Raw genomic sequence first — 17614 nt, 5'->3', positions numbered from 1 at the left:
AAACAACGTGTTCCAGATGAGAAGGGTCTATAACGTGGGCACCTGGAGGGACAACATCCACGTCAGGATTCAAACTCCCGACATAGTGTTGTCCCAACCCTGGAGATCAGATTGGCTTTCTGCCCGGATTCTGGACAATTACGTAACATTCCGGGACAATAATTCCCAGTGTGACGCGGATCCATTCAACTATGATCCCACCAAAGCTTTATGTGAACTAAAGTACGAAAAGCACAGAGAAGTGTCATGTGACCATGTCAAAAAAGTCTTTACACCCCCTAAGGGGGAGGCACAATGGTTTGTTTGCAGTGGGATACATACAATGAAGGAATATTAGGTCTAGATCTCCTCAGTCCACTATGAGAGAAGGTGAGATGAGGTAAAGCCGCTCACAATACGCGTATACGTATGTATATAATAGAAGGGGATAATGTGAGGAAATCCTTGGGATTAGTAGGAGGCAGAAGGTCTCGATCCTGTGTGGAAATATCCCAGATGGATGATCCCTTTATCAATGATTTCAGTGCGGTGTCACCAAATCCCTTATATGTGTAACTGTTTATTGTCTGGAGTCCTGATATTTGGCGCCCTCCAGTGGTCGGGGTAAACACCTAGTTGGCATCAGAATAACTGACTATAGTTAAAATAGGATGGTAAGAGAAGGTGTGTGACATAGGACAGTGACCTCCTGACCTCCGACCATGACAGGTCACATCTACTGGATGATGAAGAGTCCTCAGACACTTTGTCCATCATTTCCCTCTTCTAACCACTCGTGGCTTCTGGTATTACCTGGATAACATGGACGGTGGATTCCTGTCTCCATATTCTACCCACCCCCCATGACTCCGCCCCAGACTATGATGGATCCCCTGACTAGGTTTACAGCCTCCATGATTGTGACTATAATGTCTCCTCAGATGTTTCCCCAGATTATCTCCAGGAAATGGATTTTATTTCTCCATAGAATTTGGTGCGGTTTATCATCGTCTCCTCTTCTTCCCTTCAGGTTTCTCCAATCCAGGATCCTCTGGATGACCCAGAATTCTCCTGGATGACCCATCAACCATGGAGAGAGACAGGAACAAGATGGCCGACAGGATCATAAACCTCACCCTACAGATACTCTTCCGGCTTACTGGAGAGGTGAGGGATTCTGGGAGTGATGTCACATGACCTCATTCTTATCTATATAATAACAGATGGATATGACTGGAGAGGTGAGGGATTCTGGGAGTGATGTCACATGACCTCATTCTTATCTATGTAATGACAGATGGATATGACTGGAGAGGTGAGGGATTCTGGGAATGTATGTAGTGATATTAATGTGTCTCTCCATACACAGGATTACACAGTAGTGAAGAAGTCCTCTAGTGGGCGCTGTTGGGCCCCTGTGTGTGAAGGATGGGGAAGAACCCTGAGCCCAATCCGGGGGCCCCCACCTCACTCCCTGATACATGAGGAAATGGATGAACAGAAGATCCGAGAACTCATCAACAAGATGATGGAGCTGCTGACTGGAGAGGTAACCCTGCTGGGACATTATACAGTAATGGAGGGGTCTGGTGATGACTGGAGAGGTGACACTGCTGGGATATTATATAGTAATGGAGGGGTCTGGTGATGACTAGAGAGGTGACACTGCTGGGACATTATACAGTAATGGAGGGGTCTGGTGATGACTGGAGAGGAGACACTGCTGGGACATTATACAGTAATGGAGGGGTCTGGTGATGACTGGAGAGGTGACACTGCTGGGACATTATACAGTAATGGAGGGGTCTGGTGATGACTGGAGAGGTGACACTGCTGGGACATTATATAGTAATGGAGGGATCTGGTGATGACTGGAGAGGTGACACTGCTGGGAATGCTGGGACATTATACAGTAATGGAGGGGTCTGGTGATGACTGGAGAGGTGACACTGCTGGGAATGCTGGGACATTATACAGTAATGGAGGGGTCTGGTGATGACTGGAGAGGTGACACTGCTTGGACATTATACAGTAATGGAGGGGTCTGGTGATGACTGGAGAGGTGACACTGCTGGGACATTATACAGTAATGGAGGGGTCTGGTGATGACTGGAGAGGTGACACTGCTGGGACATTATACAGTAATGGAGGGGTCTGGTGATGACTGGAGAGGTGACACTGCTGGGACATTATACCGTAATGGAGGGGTCTGGTGATGACTGGAGAGGTAACATTGCTGGGAATGCTGGGACATTATACAGTAACACCACTGGAGGGGTCGGGGTGATGACTGTATGATTATGTGTCAGGTTCCTATAAGGTGTCAGGACGTGGCGGTCTATTTCTCCATGGAGGAGTGGGAGTATATAGAAGGACACAAGGATCAGTACAAGGATCAGGTTATGATGGAGGATCAGCAGCCCCTCACATCACCAGGTAATAGACATGACTATATACACACGTCCTCTCATTATTTGTATGTAAAGAATGAATTCAGTCTCTGTATGTGTTCCCTACAGTCAGATCCAGTAAGAGAACAGCACCAGAGAGGTGTCCCCGTCCTCTTCTCCCACAGGATGATCAGGTAGATGGAGATATTCCCTATGATCTGTAGAAGGGCTGTGAAGCTCTTGTGGTCAGTTCCCTCACCCTCCATGACTCCTCATCTCCTGCTCATCTATAACATCCCATGTGACTTCTCCTACTGTCTGATGACTTTTACAATATTTCTTCCACATCTTATGAATCAGGGAGAAGATCCGAACAATATTAATGCTCCAGAGACAGATGTGAGCGGTGATGAGCAGTATAAGGAGGACATTCATACAGGGAAATATCTGATCTATATTAATGCTACAGACATAAAGGAAGAAGAAGAGACAGATGTGAGTGGTGATGAGCAGTATAAGGAGTACATTCCTTCAGGTAACCGCCCAGGTGAGTAGTAACCACTAAATGCAGAGAACAGTCACAGATTCTTCTTGGTCACTGGCTGCAGTTATTCTTGGGGGAAGTAGTGATGTAACTAGAGTTTTTTTGGGGCTCCAAGGCAAATCTTAGACCACAGGCCCTTCTGTGCGCTCTTACTATAGATTCTTCACCTTTTATGCCCCCACACTATTACTGTGCCCCACAGACTGTTCTGCATCTTCTGTTCACCCCACACTGTGTATATGACCACTTTGTTCCAGTGGAAGAATAAATACCTCTCCCCATCATTCCCCCAGAGCGGCTGTGTCCTCCGGCAGATGTCACCTGGTGTTGGCTGCTTTATGATCTGATCATGTGGCCTGTACCTGGCAGACATTACTAACTGCTCCAGAACACTGCCTGCGGGATACAAGTGGGGTGGAAATCATGGGGCAGAGAGAAAAAGAAGCGGAGACAGTTGAAGCGGTGCTCCCCCGAGGAGCTGAGACATATACCCCGGACCCCCAGAGGAGCCCCCCCTTCTATGTCTGGCCCAGTCAAACCCCCTGCAGCCGTGATCATTACACCCCTGGATGGAAACATTGCTGCTCAGTAGAGACTGGGAGGAAGAGACCTAGATGCCGGACGATCAGTCATAGACCCTATGGGAAGGACAGTTCAGCTAAAGCCGTGTCAGCAAAGTGAATGTACAGGATATGAAGCTTGAAAATAAGAACAAGTATTAGCAGTTTAGGCTTCTGGTCGGTAGAGTCTAGTCAGGTGATCAGGTTGGTCTCATTAGGTGTCAATATCGGATCTGGGTGAAAATTAAAGATAGACATGCTACCAAATAAAGCATATGCAACCAACTAAAGGGAACGTGAAAACCTGTACTCCAGGGCACTGTCTCTTGACTGTATTTTTCTTACATTATTCTCTACGTTGTATCTACAATAAAAGATACACTAAAGGGGATGTCCGGTGCTCACTTTTCTTATTGTATCCGTTCCGGGCTGAAAAATAAAAGAAAACACATTTTCTCTTACCTGCCTAGGCTCCCCCGGAGCTCCGGTACAGGTGTTCGGTCCCCGGGCTGTATTCTTCTTACTTCCTGTTAGCCCGACACGTCACACGGAGCTTCAGCCTATCACCGGCCGCAGCGATGTCCCGCCTCGGCCGGTGATAGGCTGAAACTCCGTGTGACGTGCCGGGCTAACAGGAAGTAAGAAGAATACAGTCCGGGGACCGAACACCTGTACTGAAGCACCGGGGGAGCGTAGGCAGGTAAGAGAAAGTTTATTTTCTTTTTTTTTTTGCAGCCCGGAATGGATACAATAAGAAAAGTGAGCACCGGACATGTCCTTTAAACATTAGTAACAAGATCATCAAAGATATATTATACTAGTCAATATGTTACACAAGGAAAACCGAACCGATGAAGGAGACAGAAATATTATCATTCCCTTCATAATAACTGCATTAACTCATAACCACGGTTCATACCCCTTGGTTCCACCGTATCCAACTTATGGATCCAGTATGCTTCTTTTTTTTATAAAAGTTTCTTGAGATCACCGCCCCTCCTAGGTAGCTCCACCCTGTCTATTACCTGGTATTTCAATTGAGAAATATTGTGTCCTGCTTTTTCAAAATGGTGGGGGATGGGATATAGTAGATTTTTACATTGTATACTCGACTTATGCCGATTTATTTGGTCTCCCACACGCTGGGTAGTCTCCCCAACGTATAGGAGACCGCACGGGCATTTGATCACATAAATGACGTTTTTAGAGTCGCAGGTAGAAAAATGTTTTATTTTAATCTCCTCTCCGATATGCGGATGAAACAAGATATCTCCTCGGGTTACATTGCTGCATTGCGCACAATGCAGACACGGGAAGGTGCCGTTCTTTTGGCTCTTTAACGTCATCTGTCTCAGACTACTTTTAGATGAGCCCACATCTGCATGGACCAATCTATCCCGTAAGTTGGGTGCCCTTTTATTGCATATCAGGGGGGCTAGTTTAAATTCCTGTATTTCGGGATAAGATCTCTTTAACAGACCCCAGTGGTGTTTTACAATGTTATCTACCTTATAAGAAAGGGGATGGTAATTTCTCACGAACGAAATCCGCAACATCCCTTCTTGTCTCTGTCTTGTACTCGCTACTCTTGCCTCCTCTAACACCATCTGGGGAACTTATCATCTAATTCTTTTAACCTTTCCTCCCTCAACAAGGGATTAGACACTATTCGCTGTACCCGCTGTCTCTGGGCTTGTGGTATAGAGATCTTCACTGATCTCGGGTGGCAACTTGTAAAATGCAATAGACTATTGCGGTCTGTTGCCTTTCGGTAGAGATCAGTTGCTAAGACCCCTTTCCCATCTTTAAACACCATCGTGTCCAAGAAACTCACCCGGTCCTGACTTTGGACCATTGTAAATTTGAATTCATACCACACCGAATTAAGGTTAGTAAGGAACTCCTGCAACTTCTCTCGTGGCCCCTCCCATACGCAAAACACGTCATCAATGAACCTCTTCCAGGTTCTTACATATCTTTTAAAAAGGTCCTGTGTATATACATAATGCTCCTCAAAATATGACATGTAACCATTTGCGTATGGAGGGGCCATAATGGTCTCATTAGGTGAACTGCAGTGATCAGACTCCACCTCTCTCTCTGCAAAGTCAGAAGAATCATGGGAAATGTAGGCAGGATGAGAAAACCATTTATGTTCTGTGGCTTAAAGGGGTACTCCGGAGGGGAAAAAAGTTAAAATCAACTGATGCCAGAAAGTTATACAGATCTGTAAATTATTTTTATGTATAAATCTTAACCCTTCCAGTAATTATCAGCTGCTGTATGCTTCAGAGGAAGTTGTGTAGTTCTTTCAGTCTGACCACAGTGCTCTCTGCTGACAACTCTGTCCATGTCAGGAACTGTCAAGAGCAGGAGAGGTTTGCTATGGGGATTTGTTCCTACTCTAGACAGTTCCTGACCCGGACAGAGGTGTCAGCAGAGATAAGTACTGGAAGGGTTAAATATACACTGCAGGGAGCTTAGTGGAGCTGATCGGGATCATCATGGGGAAATCGCGATGTCCCGATCAGCTGAGAGGATGGTGGGAGGGCCCTTAGCTGCCTCCTCGCTGTCCGATCGGTTCTCCAAGGCTCCAGTCCACCATGTCAGGCTGGAGTAATGGAGTACTGATAACACTGATCAATGCTATGCTGCAGTATTGTTCAGTGTATGTAATCAAGGATTGCATGTAATAGTCCCCTATGATTTAACCCCTTCCCTAATAAATGTTTGAATCACCCCCTTTTCCCATATAACAAAAAATAAACATGTGGTTTTGTCGCATGTGTAAATGTCCAAACTATAAAAATTTAAAGTTTTTTAAACTGCACGGTCAAAATACCAAAGTCCAGAATTTTGTATATTTGGTCACTTTGTATACCCTAAAAAAATGTATAAAAAGTGAACAAAGTCCCATTAGAAAAATTGTACAGATAAAAATTTACACACCCTGTATACGGAAAAATAAAAGTTATAGGGGTCAGAAGAGGACAATTTTAACCATGCTAATTTATATACAAAAAGTTCTAATTTTTTTAAATAAAGTAAAACAAAATCAAACCTATATAAGTTGGGTGTCCTTATACCGTATGGACCTACAGAATAAAGGTAAGGGGTCATTGTTACCGAAAAGTGCTGCGTAGAAACGGAAGCCCCAAATGTTACAAAAGTGTTTTTTATTTTTGCCTTCGCCGTAGATTTTGTGGTGAAATGATTGATGTCATTATAACGTAAAATTAGTAGCGCAAAAACAACAACAACCTCATATGGGTCTGTAGGTAGAAAACTGAAAGTGTTCTGATTTTTAGAAGGTGAGGTGGAAGAAACGAAAGTGAAAAAACCCTTAAAAAGTCCTTAAGGGGTTAAAGCATTTTTTAAATTAAAGCATAAGGAAAACTATACAAGATGATACTGACCTGATGGATAAGTATAACGTCAGTTGTGACATCACGTTGTATGGTAGGTGATGAAAAAAAAACAAATTAGCAAAATTGTATTTTATTTCAATTTAATTTTATCCCACAATTTGTTTTCTTTTCCACAGTAAAATTGGTCCCACAAAAAACAAACTCTCATGTGACACTAGATGGAAAAATGTAAATAAGGTTAATACTCAATTATATAATCTGTGTTATTCTCTGCAGATTCTTGTAGCAGGAGATCAGAGGAGAATCTTATATCTTCAGATTATAAAGCAGATGATGATATCACACAAGATACATATGAAGAACATTCCATTATCCCAGATACACCCTCAGCCCTTCACAGCCAAGATCTGTCATCTCATCCTTATATACAGGTCCTGTCTTCTCAGTCATCACAGGATGTTCAGCAAAAAAACGGTCACAGAAGGGGTGTTGGACATCAACGAGCTCATACAGGAAAGAAACCATATTCATGCTCAGAATGTGGGAAATGTTTAATGAAGAAATCAAGTCTTGTTGAACATCAAAAAATTCACACAGGCGAGAAACCATTTTTATGTTCAAAATGTGGTAAATGTTTTATTCAGAAATCAGTTCTTGTTCAACATCAAAGAACTCACACAGGGGAGAAGCCATTTTCATGTTCAGAATGTGGGAAATATTTTACTGGCAAATCAGATCTTCTTAAACATCAGAAAATTCACATAGGAGAGAAGCTATTTTCATGTTCAGAATGTGGAAAATGTTTTACTGAAAAATCAAGTCTTGTTCTACATCAAAGAACTCACACAGGAGAGAAGCCATTTTCATGCTTAGAATGTGGGAAATGTTTTACTTTTAAATTACATCTTCTTGTACATCAAATAAATCACACAGGGGAGAAGCCATTTTCATGTTCAGAATGTGGTAAATGTTTTACTGAAAAATCTAATCTTGTTAAACATCAAAGAACTCACACAGGAGAGAAGCCAATTTCATGCTCAGAATGTGGGAAATGTTTTACTTGCAATGGAGATGTTACTCGACATCAAAGACTTCACACAGGGGAGAAGCCATATTCATGTTCAGAATGTGGGAAATGTTTTACTTGCAAATCAGATCTTCTTAAACATCAGAAAATTCACACAGGAGAGAAGCTATTTTCATGCTCAGAATGTGGGAAATGTTTTACTGAGAAATCAAATCTCGTTAGACATCAAAGAACTCACACAGGGGAGAAGCCATTTTCATGTGTAGAATGTGGGAAATATTTTGCCCAGAAATCACATCTTGTTCTACATCAAAGAACTCACACAGGGGAGAAACCATTTTCATGCTTGGAATGTGGGAAATATTTTGCTCAGAAATCACATCTTGTTCTGCATCAAAGAACTCACACAGGGGAGAAGCCATTTTCATGCTCGGAATGTGGGAAATGTTTTGCTCATCAATCAAATCTACTTCAGCATCAAAGAACTCACACAGGGGAGAAGCCAATTCAGAGCAGTAAATGATGCAGATAACACATCTATATATTCACCATGTACATAGGATATCTGACATTTATACATATATCATATACTGCATCTCCAAACTTGTTAACAATTGACAATTGATAAAAGTTTTCTTTTAGAACGTAGTCACCGATCCAGCGATGTCATCACTATAGTTTACATGGTAGGAGAAGAGTGTGGTATATGGTTGTGATATTCACTGCTCGTCATGGAGAAGACCCAACAGGCATAATCCATGGGGAGCTGCTACTGGAGACCCAAACACCTCACAGAGAAGGGACTTATTCCAGTGATGAAGAATTCCAGGACGGTCAGGGCATCACCTGCTGAGACCCTTTTAGAAAGGTTGTGTTATCCCCGATCCTAGCTGATCATGTGGCGTCCGATCACTGGACACCTCAGTCTGTGCTCGGCTGTTTCTGCAGCTCCCATAGTGAATGTACCTCCTCCCTTTCTGGGGACACTGGGGTCCCTGTTATTGAGATACAGGGGATAGATGACACAACCCCCTCTCCACCCCGTGATGTACTTTTATGTCCTGGGCGGGATTACTTTCCTGACTGTCTTGGCAGTGTAACCCTATGTATGCCGCATTCAGTACTGATTGTGGCATCTATAGGGTTAAACTGTCTTGCTCCCCCAGTCATGGCCTCCAGGTCTACCAGGCGCTGTTGCCTATGAGGCCCGACCTCGGTAACACTGACAGTTATACTGCGCTGTAGTACGGATGTATGGTGGTGTAGTATAACACCGATTAGACGAAAGCAGCTTCAGGTCCTAAATAAAAACGTATGGTCCCTGTCCCAATAAAGCCGTATATTATTACAAAAAAAACTCCAAAACATACATAGCAGGTATTCTTTGTACTAACTTGTATTTTAAAGGGGTACTCCTCCCCTAGACATCTTATTCCCTATCCAAAGGAGAAGGGATAAGATGTCTGATCGCGGGGGTCCCCCTGCTGCACCCGGTGTCACAGCCATGCCCCTCAATGCAAGTCTATGGGAGGGGCGTCACGCCCCCTCCCATAGACTTGCATTGAGGGGGCGTGGCCGTGACGTTACGAGCCTCCGCCCTGCATCGCCAGTCATCCAGCACAGAGCGAATTATCAAATAGATCTTTAGCAGGCATACTGTGCGAGTTCAGTGGGATTATTGAGAATGAAGATTACAGATATTTTCTATGGAATACTAGGTGAATGGTAGAATGGAATGTCCATAGACTATAATGGGAAGAACATTTTATTTGGAGCCTAAACCATTTAACATATAAAATTAGCCTTTACCACAAGTGTCCCCCAGACAGAGCCGCACAGTGTAACATGGAAATGACCTGGGATTATAGTGGTTTATTATAGAATGCAAAGGTGAATGACAAAATGGAATGTCCATAGACTATAATGGGAAGGAAAATATGAGCTCATTTACATGTAAATCTGTGTTATTTAGGAAATTAAACTTTACCACAAGTGTCCCCAGGTAGAGTAGCACATTGTAAGATTAAAATTACCTGGGGTTATAGCTGTTTTTTTTTTTATAGAATTAAAAGGTGAATTACACAATGGAATGTCCATAGACTATAATGGAATGACATTTTTTATTTAAAGTATGAACCATTTAACATATCAAATACATCTTAAGGTTACAGTCCCACATACCGCTTACGCAGCCTATTTCACGCTGCGCTAAATCTGCTGCTGCAGGTGAGGACCCTCCCGTCATCCAGTAAGCTGATCGGGACATCGCGATCTGCTCCACTGGGCTGCTGGGATAGTTTTACTTTCGCTTTAGATGCCGCGATTAACTTTGATAGCGCCGTCTTAAAGGACAACTGTAGTGGAACACTTTTATATGTACCGGGCCTCAAAAATAAACAAAATAAACTCATACATACCTTCCTACGTGCCCCCGTTGGTCCGGTACAGGCCTCACAGTCCGGCAGTGCTGACCTCATTTCACTTCCTGGGGACAGGGCCGGCCAGAGCTCCTTACATGACAGTGGGCTCAGCCTATCACAGGCCAGGGCGGGACATATATATATAAAGTATATTCATTTCTTTCTCTGGATTTGGAATACAACGTACATAACAAGATGATTTCCACCTACCCAACCTCTTGATAATATGAGTAGGCACCAGCCCCTATTCGGAAAGAATGGCCAGATAACCTCTGTGCATCAAGACCTAGCATAGAGAGCAAAGAACGGACCGACCTTGTGAAATGACTAGTGGAAAGTGGAGTCGGGCCTAATGATAATAAAGGGTAACTCGGACCCACCCCACTTGTGCTCACCTTAAACTGATCCAACACCCTGATCGGACATCACTTATGACCTGTAGGGAAATATGTAAGCAACACTTTGGATTTAGATGTCTTAGTATCCAACAGGGACAAAACATATCTATCTCTTGTGCCAACTGCTGCCTTAGCACAGGTTTATCACTACCAAAACTGGTAGTAATTTCACCAGGCCTATGAAAACCATAGAAAATTAGGTACATAGTAGTTTTGATTAAGGCACTACGCATGAAACCAAATGGTGCTGAATCAAGTAGGTCAGGTAATTTCCTGAAAGTGTCGCCTGACCCCTCTCCTGACAGTCGGAGTACTACGTATACCACACAGTACCGATTTAACAGCATGAACTGAGAATAAGGATATTGGATATTCCATTGACAGGAAAGGTTGTATGCCTGCCAAATATACCTTAATCATGTTATAAGACAATTTTTTCATGTGATGGCATAAAGTCACAAAACAAACTAAGATATGTGATCTTCAGAGGGATTAGAAAATTCTGCAAAAATTTTTTATATACACCCCAAGCCAAATTGTACAAACGAGCAGCACTGGGTGCTAATGATCTCATCATGAGTTTACGTGCCAGCTGCATGTACTGTTCTTATCCATTGTAAGTGGAACTAGAGAACTGTCCCTGTCTGCTTTGAAATAGACTGGCATAACACACATGACGGGGCCCTGAGACCCGCGAAATGCCTGCAGAACAACTCTGTATCCAGTTTGGACCAATCGTAACAATAACCGTGTTGTTCAAATGCTGCCGCCGCCTTAGCCGATGATGATTTATGGTAATCATAGAAATACGTTCCACCATATTTGTTGCACAATTCTGTGATATTGAACAAATATGTATACAGTTCCTCTCTCCTTTGTGGCTTGAATGAACAGATCACGTCTCTGAACATAGTGAAAGCCACTATAAATACAGAAAGGGATAGCTTTCTGTTCAATCTGACATCCTTACTTTTGAGTATAACTGACAACTCTCCACATGCTATGGTTCCGGTGTCTGACATATCATGCGTGGCAATAAGTAAGGACACCAAATTGACATCCCTCCCCTCCAAGATGTCTTTACATACATTAGTAGGTATAAAATAGGCTGGAGCAACACTAGGTGGAAACATCCCCCTTCCTGTATCAGAACTACATCCTGCAACTGGCACTACTATTTGCATACCGGTATAAGTTTGATCAGGCACCGCAATCGGCAGAAGAACACCTGCTGCTGACCCTTGAGACATGCTGCACTCAAGATTATTTAACACTTGTCAATGAGTCCATCATAGTTGACATCATAGCATGCAACTGTCCCAAAGAGCTGCCAAAGGGTCCTGTTTTTTCCTTGTCCCCGGCATCGGGTCAGCCATCAGTAATTTGTACAATTGTGTAAAATACAACAAACATGGTTGTACCTGACCTGAAAACGTGTCAAATCATACAATTGGACAAACTCAACGCCAGCTGCTCTGAAGACGAGTCTGTAACAACCGTAATTTATCCCCAAACCTGAAGACAAGTCAGGTAACCAGGTAAGTAAATTAATCAGTATGTAAGACCCTTAACCTATGCAGACTAACAGTGTTGGGGACAACTGAACATGATAATCTATACGAGTTACTCTGAACACATGTTAGTAGCAACCATATTGGTAAAACAAAAGACAGCTTGCTCTGAAGACGTGTCAGTAGTAGAGATGAGCGAACTTACAGTAAATTCGATTCGTCACGAACTTCTTGGCTCGGCAGTTGATGACTTTTCCTGCATAAATTAGCTCAGCTTTCAGGTGCTCCGGTGGGCTGGAAAAGGTGGATACATTCCTAGGAGACTTTCCTAGGAATGTATCCACCTTTTCCAGCCCACCAAAGCACCTGAAGGCTGAACTAATTTACGCAGGATAAGTCATCAACTGCCGAGCCGAGAAGTTCGTGACGAATCGAATTTACTGTAAGTTCGCTCATCTCTAGTCAGTAACAACAAATAATCGTAACCAAAACCTGAAGTCGTGTCAGGTATAATAAGTATATGTACAACTATGTACATGAACCTACCCTGTATAGAGTTTGCTGAGCAATCAAGGATGACAGCAACTTCTAACGAACCACCAGTCCAACATAACTACACATAACAAACTATAATTATATTTTTTCAATAATAATCCATTAATGCGTTTCTCTGAGAACGTGTCAGTAACAAGCACCAATCAAGCCTATACCTCACCTAAAGTAGTGTTAGGTGTGACCATTATATGTACATACTGCAAACATTGTACACCTAATCCGAATACATTTTTAACAATGTAATAACCTTCTACCTTGCATCAACTTCGAAATGCCCAATGCCACTGCAGCAAGCAAATAAAGGACTACAAAACAGCAAAAAAAAAAATTCCTTTTTTGCTTTTCTCTTTTTTTTTTTTCATGGTAAATTGATGATTATATGGTAAACCTCTGTCAACATGAATGCATGCCCCAGGCCATCCCGTATCATGCTGGCTGCCAGTTATAACTCCTGACAGGCTGGACCCTGCCGCGACAAGCTAATTAACCTTAGACCTGCAAGCGGATCCCTCGATGGCAGCGGTTTGCCTCCACATTTCAGGCTTCAAACATAAAGATATAAAACTGTAATTTTTTGTGAAGAATCAACAAAAAGTGGGACACAATCATGAAGTGGAACAAAATTTATTGGATATTAAAAACCTTTTTAACAAATAAAAAACTGAAAAATTGGGTGTTCAAAATTATTCAGCCCCTTAAGTTAATACTTTGTAGCGCCACCTTTTGCTGCGATTACAGCTGTAAGTCGCTTGGGTTATGTTTCTATCAGTTTTGCACATCGAGAGACTGAAATTTTTGCCCATTCCTCCTTGCAAAACAGCTGGAGCTCAGTGAGGTTGGATGGAGAGCATTTGTGAACAGCTGGAGCTCAGTGAGGTTGGATGGAGAGCGTTTGTGAACAGCTGGAGCTCAGTGAGGTTGGATGGAGAGCGTTTGTGAACAGCTGGAGGTCAGTGAGGTTGGATGGAGAGCGTTTGTGAAAAGCTGGAGCTCAGTGAGGTTGGATGGAGAGCGTTTGTGAACAGCTGGAGCTCAGTGAGGTTGGATGGAGAGTGTTTGTGAACAGCTGGAGCTAAGTGAGGTTGGATGGAGAGCGTTTGTGAACAGCTGGAGCTCAGTGAGGTTGGATGGAGAGCGTTTGTGAACAGCTGGAGCTCAGTGAGGTTGGATGGAGAGCGTTTGTGAACAGCTGGAGCTCAGTGATGTTGGATGCAGAGCGTTTGTGAACAGCTGGAGCTCAGTGAGGTTGGATGGAGAGCGTTTGTGAACAGCTGGAGCTCAGTGAGGTTGGATGGAGAGCGTTTGTGAACAGCTGGAGCTCAGTGAGGTTGGATGGAGAGCGTTTGTGAACAGCTGGAGCTCAGTGAGATTGGATGGAGAGCGTTTGTGAACAGCTGGAGCTCAGTGAGGTTGGATGGAGAGCGTTTGTGAACAGCTGGAGCTCAGTGAGGTTGGATGGAGAGCGTTTGTGAACAGCTGGAGCTCAGTGAGGTTGGATGGAGAGCGTTTGCGAACAGCTGGAGCTCAGTGAGGTTGGATGGAGAGCGTTTGCGAACAGCTGGAGCTCAGTGAGGTTGGATGGAGAGCGTTTGTGAACAACAGTTTTCAGTTCTTTCCACAGATTCTCCATTGGATTCAGGTCTGGACTTTGACTTGGCCATTCTAACAACTGGATATGTTTATTTGTGAACCATTCCATTGTAGATTTTGCTTTATGTTTTGGATCATTGTCTTGTTGGAAGACAAATCTCCGTCCCAGTCTCAGGTCTTTTGCAGACTCCATCAGGTTTTCTTCCAGAATGGTCCTGTATTTGGCTCCATCCAACTTCCCATCAATTTTAACCATCTTCCCTGTCCCTGCTGAAGAAAAGCCCAAACCATGATGCTGCCACCACCATGTGTGACAGTGGGGATGGTGTGTTCAGGGTGATGAGCTGTGTTGCTTTTACACCAAACATAACCTTTTTCATTGTTGTCAAAAAGTTCGATTTTGGTTTCATCTGCCCAGAGCACCTTCTTCCACATGTTTGGTGTCTCCCAGGTGACTTGTGGCAAACTTTAAACAACACTTTTTATGGATATCTTTAAGAAATGGCTTTCTTCTTGCCACTCTTCCATAAAGGCCAGATTTGTGCAGTATACGACTGATTGTTGTCCTATGGACAGAGTCTCCCACCTCAGCTGTAGATCTCTGCAGTTCATCCAGAGTGACCATGGGCCTCTTGGCTGCATCTCTGATCAGTCTTCTCCTTGTATGAGCTGAAAGTTTAGAGGGACGGACAGGTCTTCGTAGATTTGCAGTGGTCTGATACTCCTTCCATTTCAATATTATCGCTTGCACAGTGCTCCTTGGGATGTTTAACGCTTGGGAAATCTTTTTGTATCCAAACCCGGCTTTAAACTTCTCCACAACAGTATCTCAGACCTGCCTGGTGTGTTCCTTGTTCTTCATGATGCTCTCTGCGCTTTAAAATGACCTCTGAGACTATCACAGTGCAGGTGCATTTATAAGGAGACTTCATTACACACAGGTGGATTCTATTTATCATCATTAGTTATTTAGGTCAACATTGGATCATTCAGAAATCTTCACTGAACTTCTGGAGAGATTTTGCTGCACTGAAAGTAAAGGGGCTGAATAATTTTGCACGCCCAATTTTTCAGTTTTTTATTTGTTAAAAAAGTTTGAACTATCCAATAAATTTTATTCCACTTCATGATTGTGTCCCACTTGTTGTTGATTCTTCATAAAAATTTGTTTTATATCTTTATGTTTGAAGCCCGAAATTTGGCAAAAGGTCGAAAAGTTCAAGGGGGCCGAATACTTTCACTATGCACTGTATATACATACCTACATATCTCATAATTATAGTGACATCAAGCAGAGTGTATTTGCAGTGGCAGAAAAAATGTAACTAAACATGCAGAGCGTGTCACTGTGGTCTCATTACTATAATGACATTTGCAGAGTGTATTTGCAGCGTCATAAACGTACTAACATGCAGAGCGTGCGGGCAGCGGAACGTTCTCTGCCAATGAACATAACAAAAAAAACAGTACATAACTTTCGAACGCCGGCAAGCCGGCACTTACCCACCAATGCCGCACTGCAAGTAACACAGGAGCTGTGACCCGGAAGTGTGGAGACGAGTGAGCTCACTTGCAGCCACACGAAGAAAACTGCAAAAAACGCTACACCCGCCCTGAGGTAGTGTACTGGAGGGGTTTATATAGTGTACAGCCCCTCCCACAAATACAGCCCTTTGGGCTTTATACTAAACAAAAGAAAAAAACCTTTAAAAACACAGATTGGTTAGGTAACATGGCTCCTGTGGGTAATTATAGATGTGGTTACTGTTCATTATGTCCCCACTTTATAACAGAGAAGAACACTAGACTAGGTAGTCATCTTATTACTGTAAAACAAATGATCAGTTGTAAAATATCCTATGTAATATATGTCCTTGATTGTCCCTGTGGGATGTTCTATATAGGGAAAACTAAAAGACAATTAGTAGTCAGAGTGAAGGAGCACTTAAGATCCCTGCGGACAGGAATAGAGGCCACTTGTTTAATCAACCGGATGAGAATTTACCATTCTGCTGACAGCTCCTTTCTGATGTTCCTTGGGATCGAAAGAATACGACATTGCACAGACGTAGGAGATGGCCACCAGCCTCTTCTCCAAAAAGAATCATTATGGATCATAAGGCTGCGTTCTCACAGGGCGTATACGCAGCATATTTGACGCTGCACAAAATTTATGGCAGCAGCGGGAAATACGCTGCATAATTCTTGCTCATGATACACACAGGGCTTTCCAGCGGCAGCCCTATGTGTGTAGTGAGTTTTGGAGGCGGGGCCGTGTGACACACAGCTCCGCCTCCAAAACTCACTACACACATAGGGCTGCCACCTAAAAGTCCTGGGTGTATAGTGAGCAAGGAATACGCCCTGTGGGAACGCACCCTAAGACTGAATGCTACCAGCCGTCTTGGGCTGAATGAGAAAAAAGAGTACGGAGCTTTTTTATAAGTTGCGATGTCCGTTGCAATCCCAATATTCATAAGAAACACAATCTGTGAAAATTCTCTGTTTAAATTGCTGGTTTCACCTGAAGATGATGTAACCTTTCTTTCCCCTCCTCTGGTTCGGCATCTCCATTCATGAAAAGGTGTTACTATCACTGACGCTGCGTGTGCAGTTCTATGCAACTTTATTTAAACAGGTCGAAAGCGCAAAGCCAGAAAGGGCTTGAGAAAGCACCAACTCGGCACAAAACAGTGTCGCCTGGCGTCTTCCGAGTCTCCCCTGCCTGTTTACATTTGCCACCTGTCCGTGTCGTCCCAGAAGTACCCCAGGTCATCGCGACCAAAGTCTCTTCGACAACCAAGCTACCAGCGTTCTTTAAGGTGAGTGCTTTGTTTTTGTTCTTTCACAGATATTGTTTAATACTGGACTTATCCTCTTGGGGTGAGCACCACCTGATTGCATATATCTTATTGTTACGCCGAGCGCTCCGGGTCCCCGCTCCTCCCCGGAGCGCTCGCTACATCCTCGCAATTGCAGCTCCCCGGTCAGACCCGCTGACCAGGTGCGCTGCGATACCTCTCCCAGCCGGGATGCGATTCGCAATGCGGGAGGCGCCCGCTCGCGATGCGCATCCCGGCTCCCGTACCTGACTCACTCTCCGTCGGTCTTGTCCCGGCGCGCGCGGCCCCGCTCCCGAGGGCGCGCGCGCCGGGTCTCTGCAATTTAAAGGGCCACTGCGCCACTGATTGGCGCAGTTAGACTAATTAGTGTGTTCACCTGTGCACTCCCTATTTATACCTCACTTCCCCTGCACTCCCTCGCCGGATCTT

General features: G+C 43.8%; 2 protein-coding genes across 2 annotated transcripts in view; both read left to right on the top strand.

Moving 5' to 3' along the window:
* Positions 1 to 8466, top strand: part of LOC130298020 (oocyte zinc finger protein XlCOF7.1-like) — a 54463-nt gene extending 45997 nt beyond the window's left edge. Inside the window, exon 7 of the mRNA XM_056550903.1 lies at positions 7123 to 8466. Within this exon, the coding sequence (XP_056406878.1) occupies positions 7123 to 8391 (1269 nt within the window). The 3' untranslated portion in view covers positions 8392 to 8466. The remainder of the gene's footprint in view (positions 1 to 7122) is intronic.
* Positions 1 to 17614, top strand: part of LOC130298011 (oocyte zinc finger protein XlCOF7.1-like) — an 89991-nt gene that overhangs the window by 1291 nt on the left and 71086 nt on the right. The gene's annotated exons all lie outside the window — the stretch shown is intronic.

This window comes from Hyla sarda (assembly GCF_029499605.1).
Source record: "Hyla sarda isolate aHylSar1 chromosome 1 unlocalized genomic scaffold, aHylSar1.hap1 SUPER_1_unloc_16, whole genome shotgun sequence".
Taxonomy (NCBI): Eukaryota; Metazoa; Chordata; class Amphibia; order Anura; family Hylidae; genus Hyla; species Hyla sarda.
This window is presented reverse-complemented; position numbering and strand designations above follow the sequence as displayed.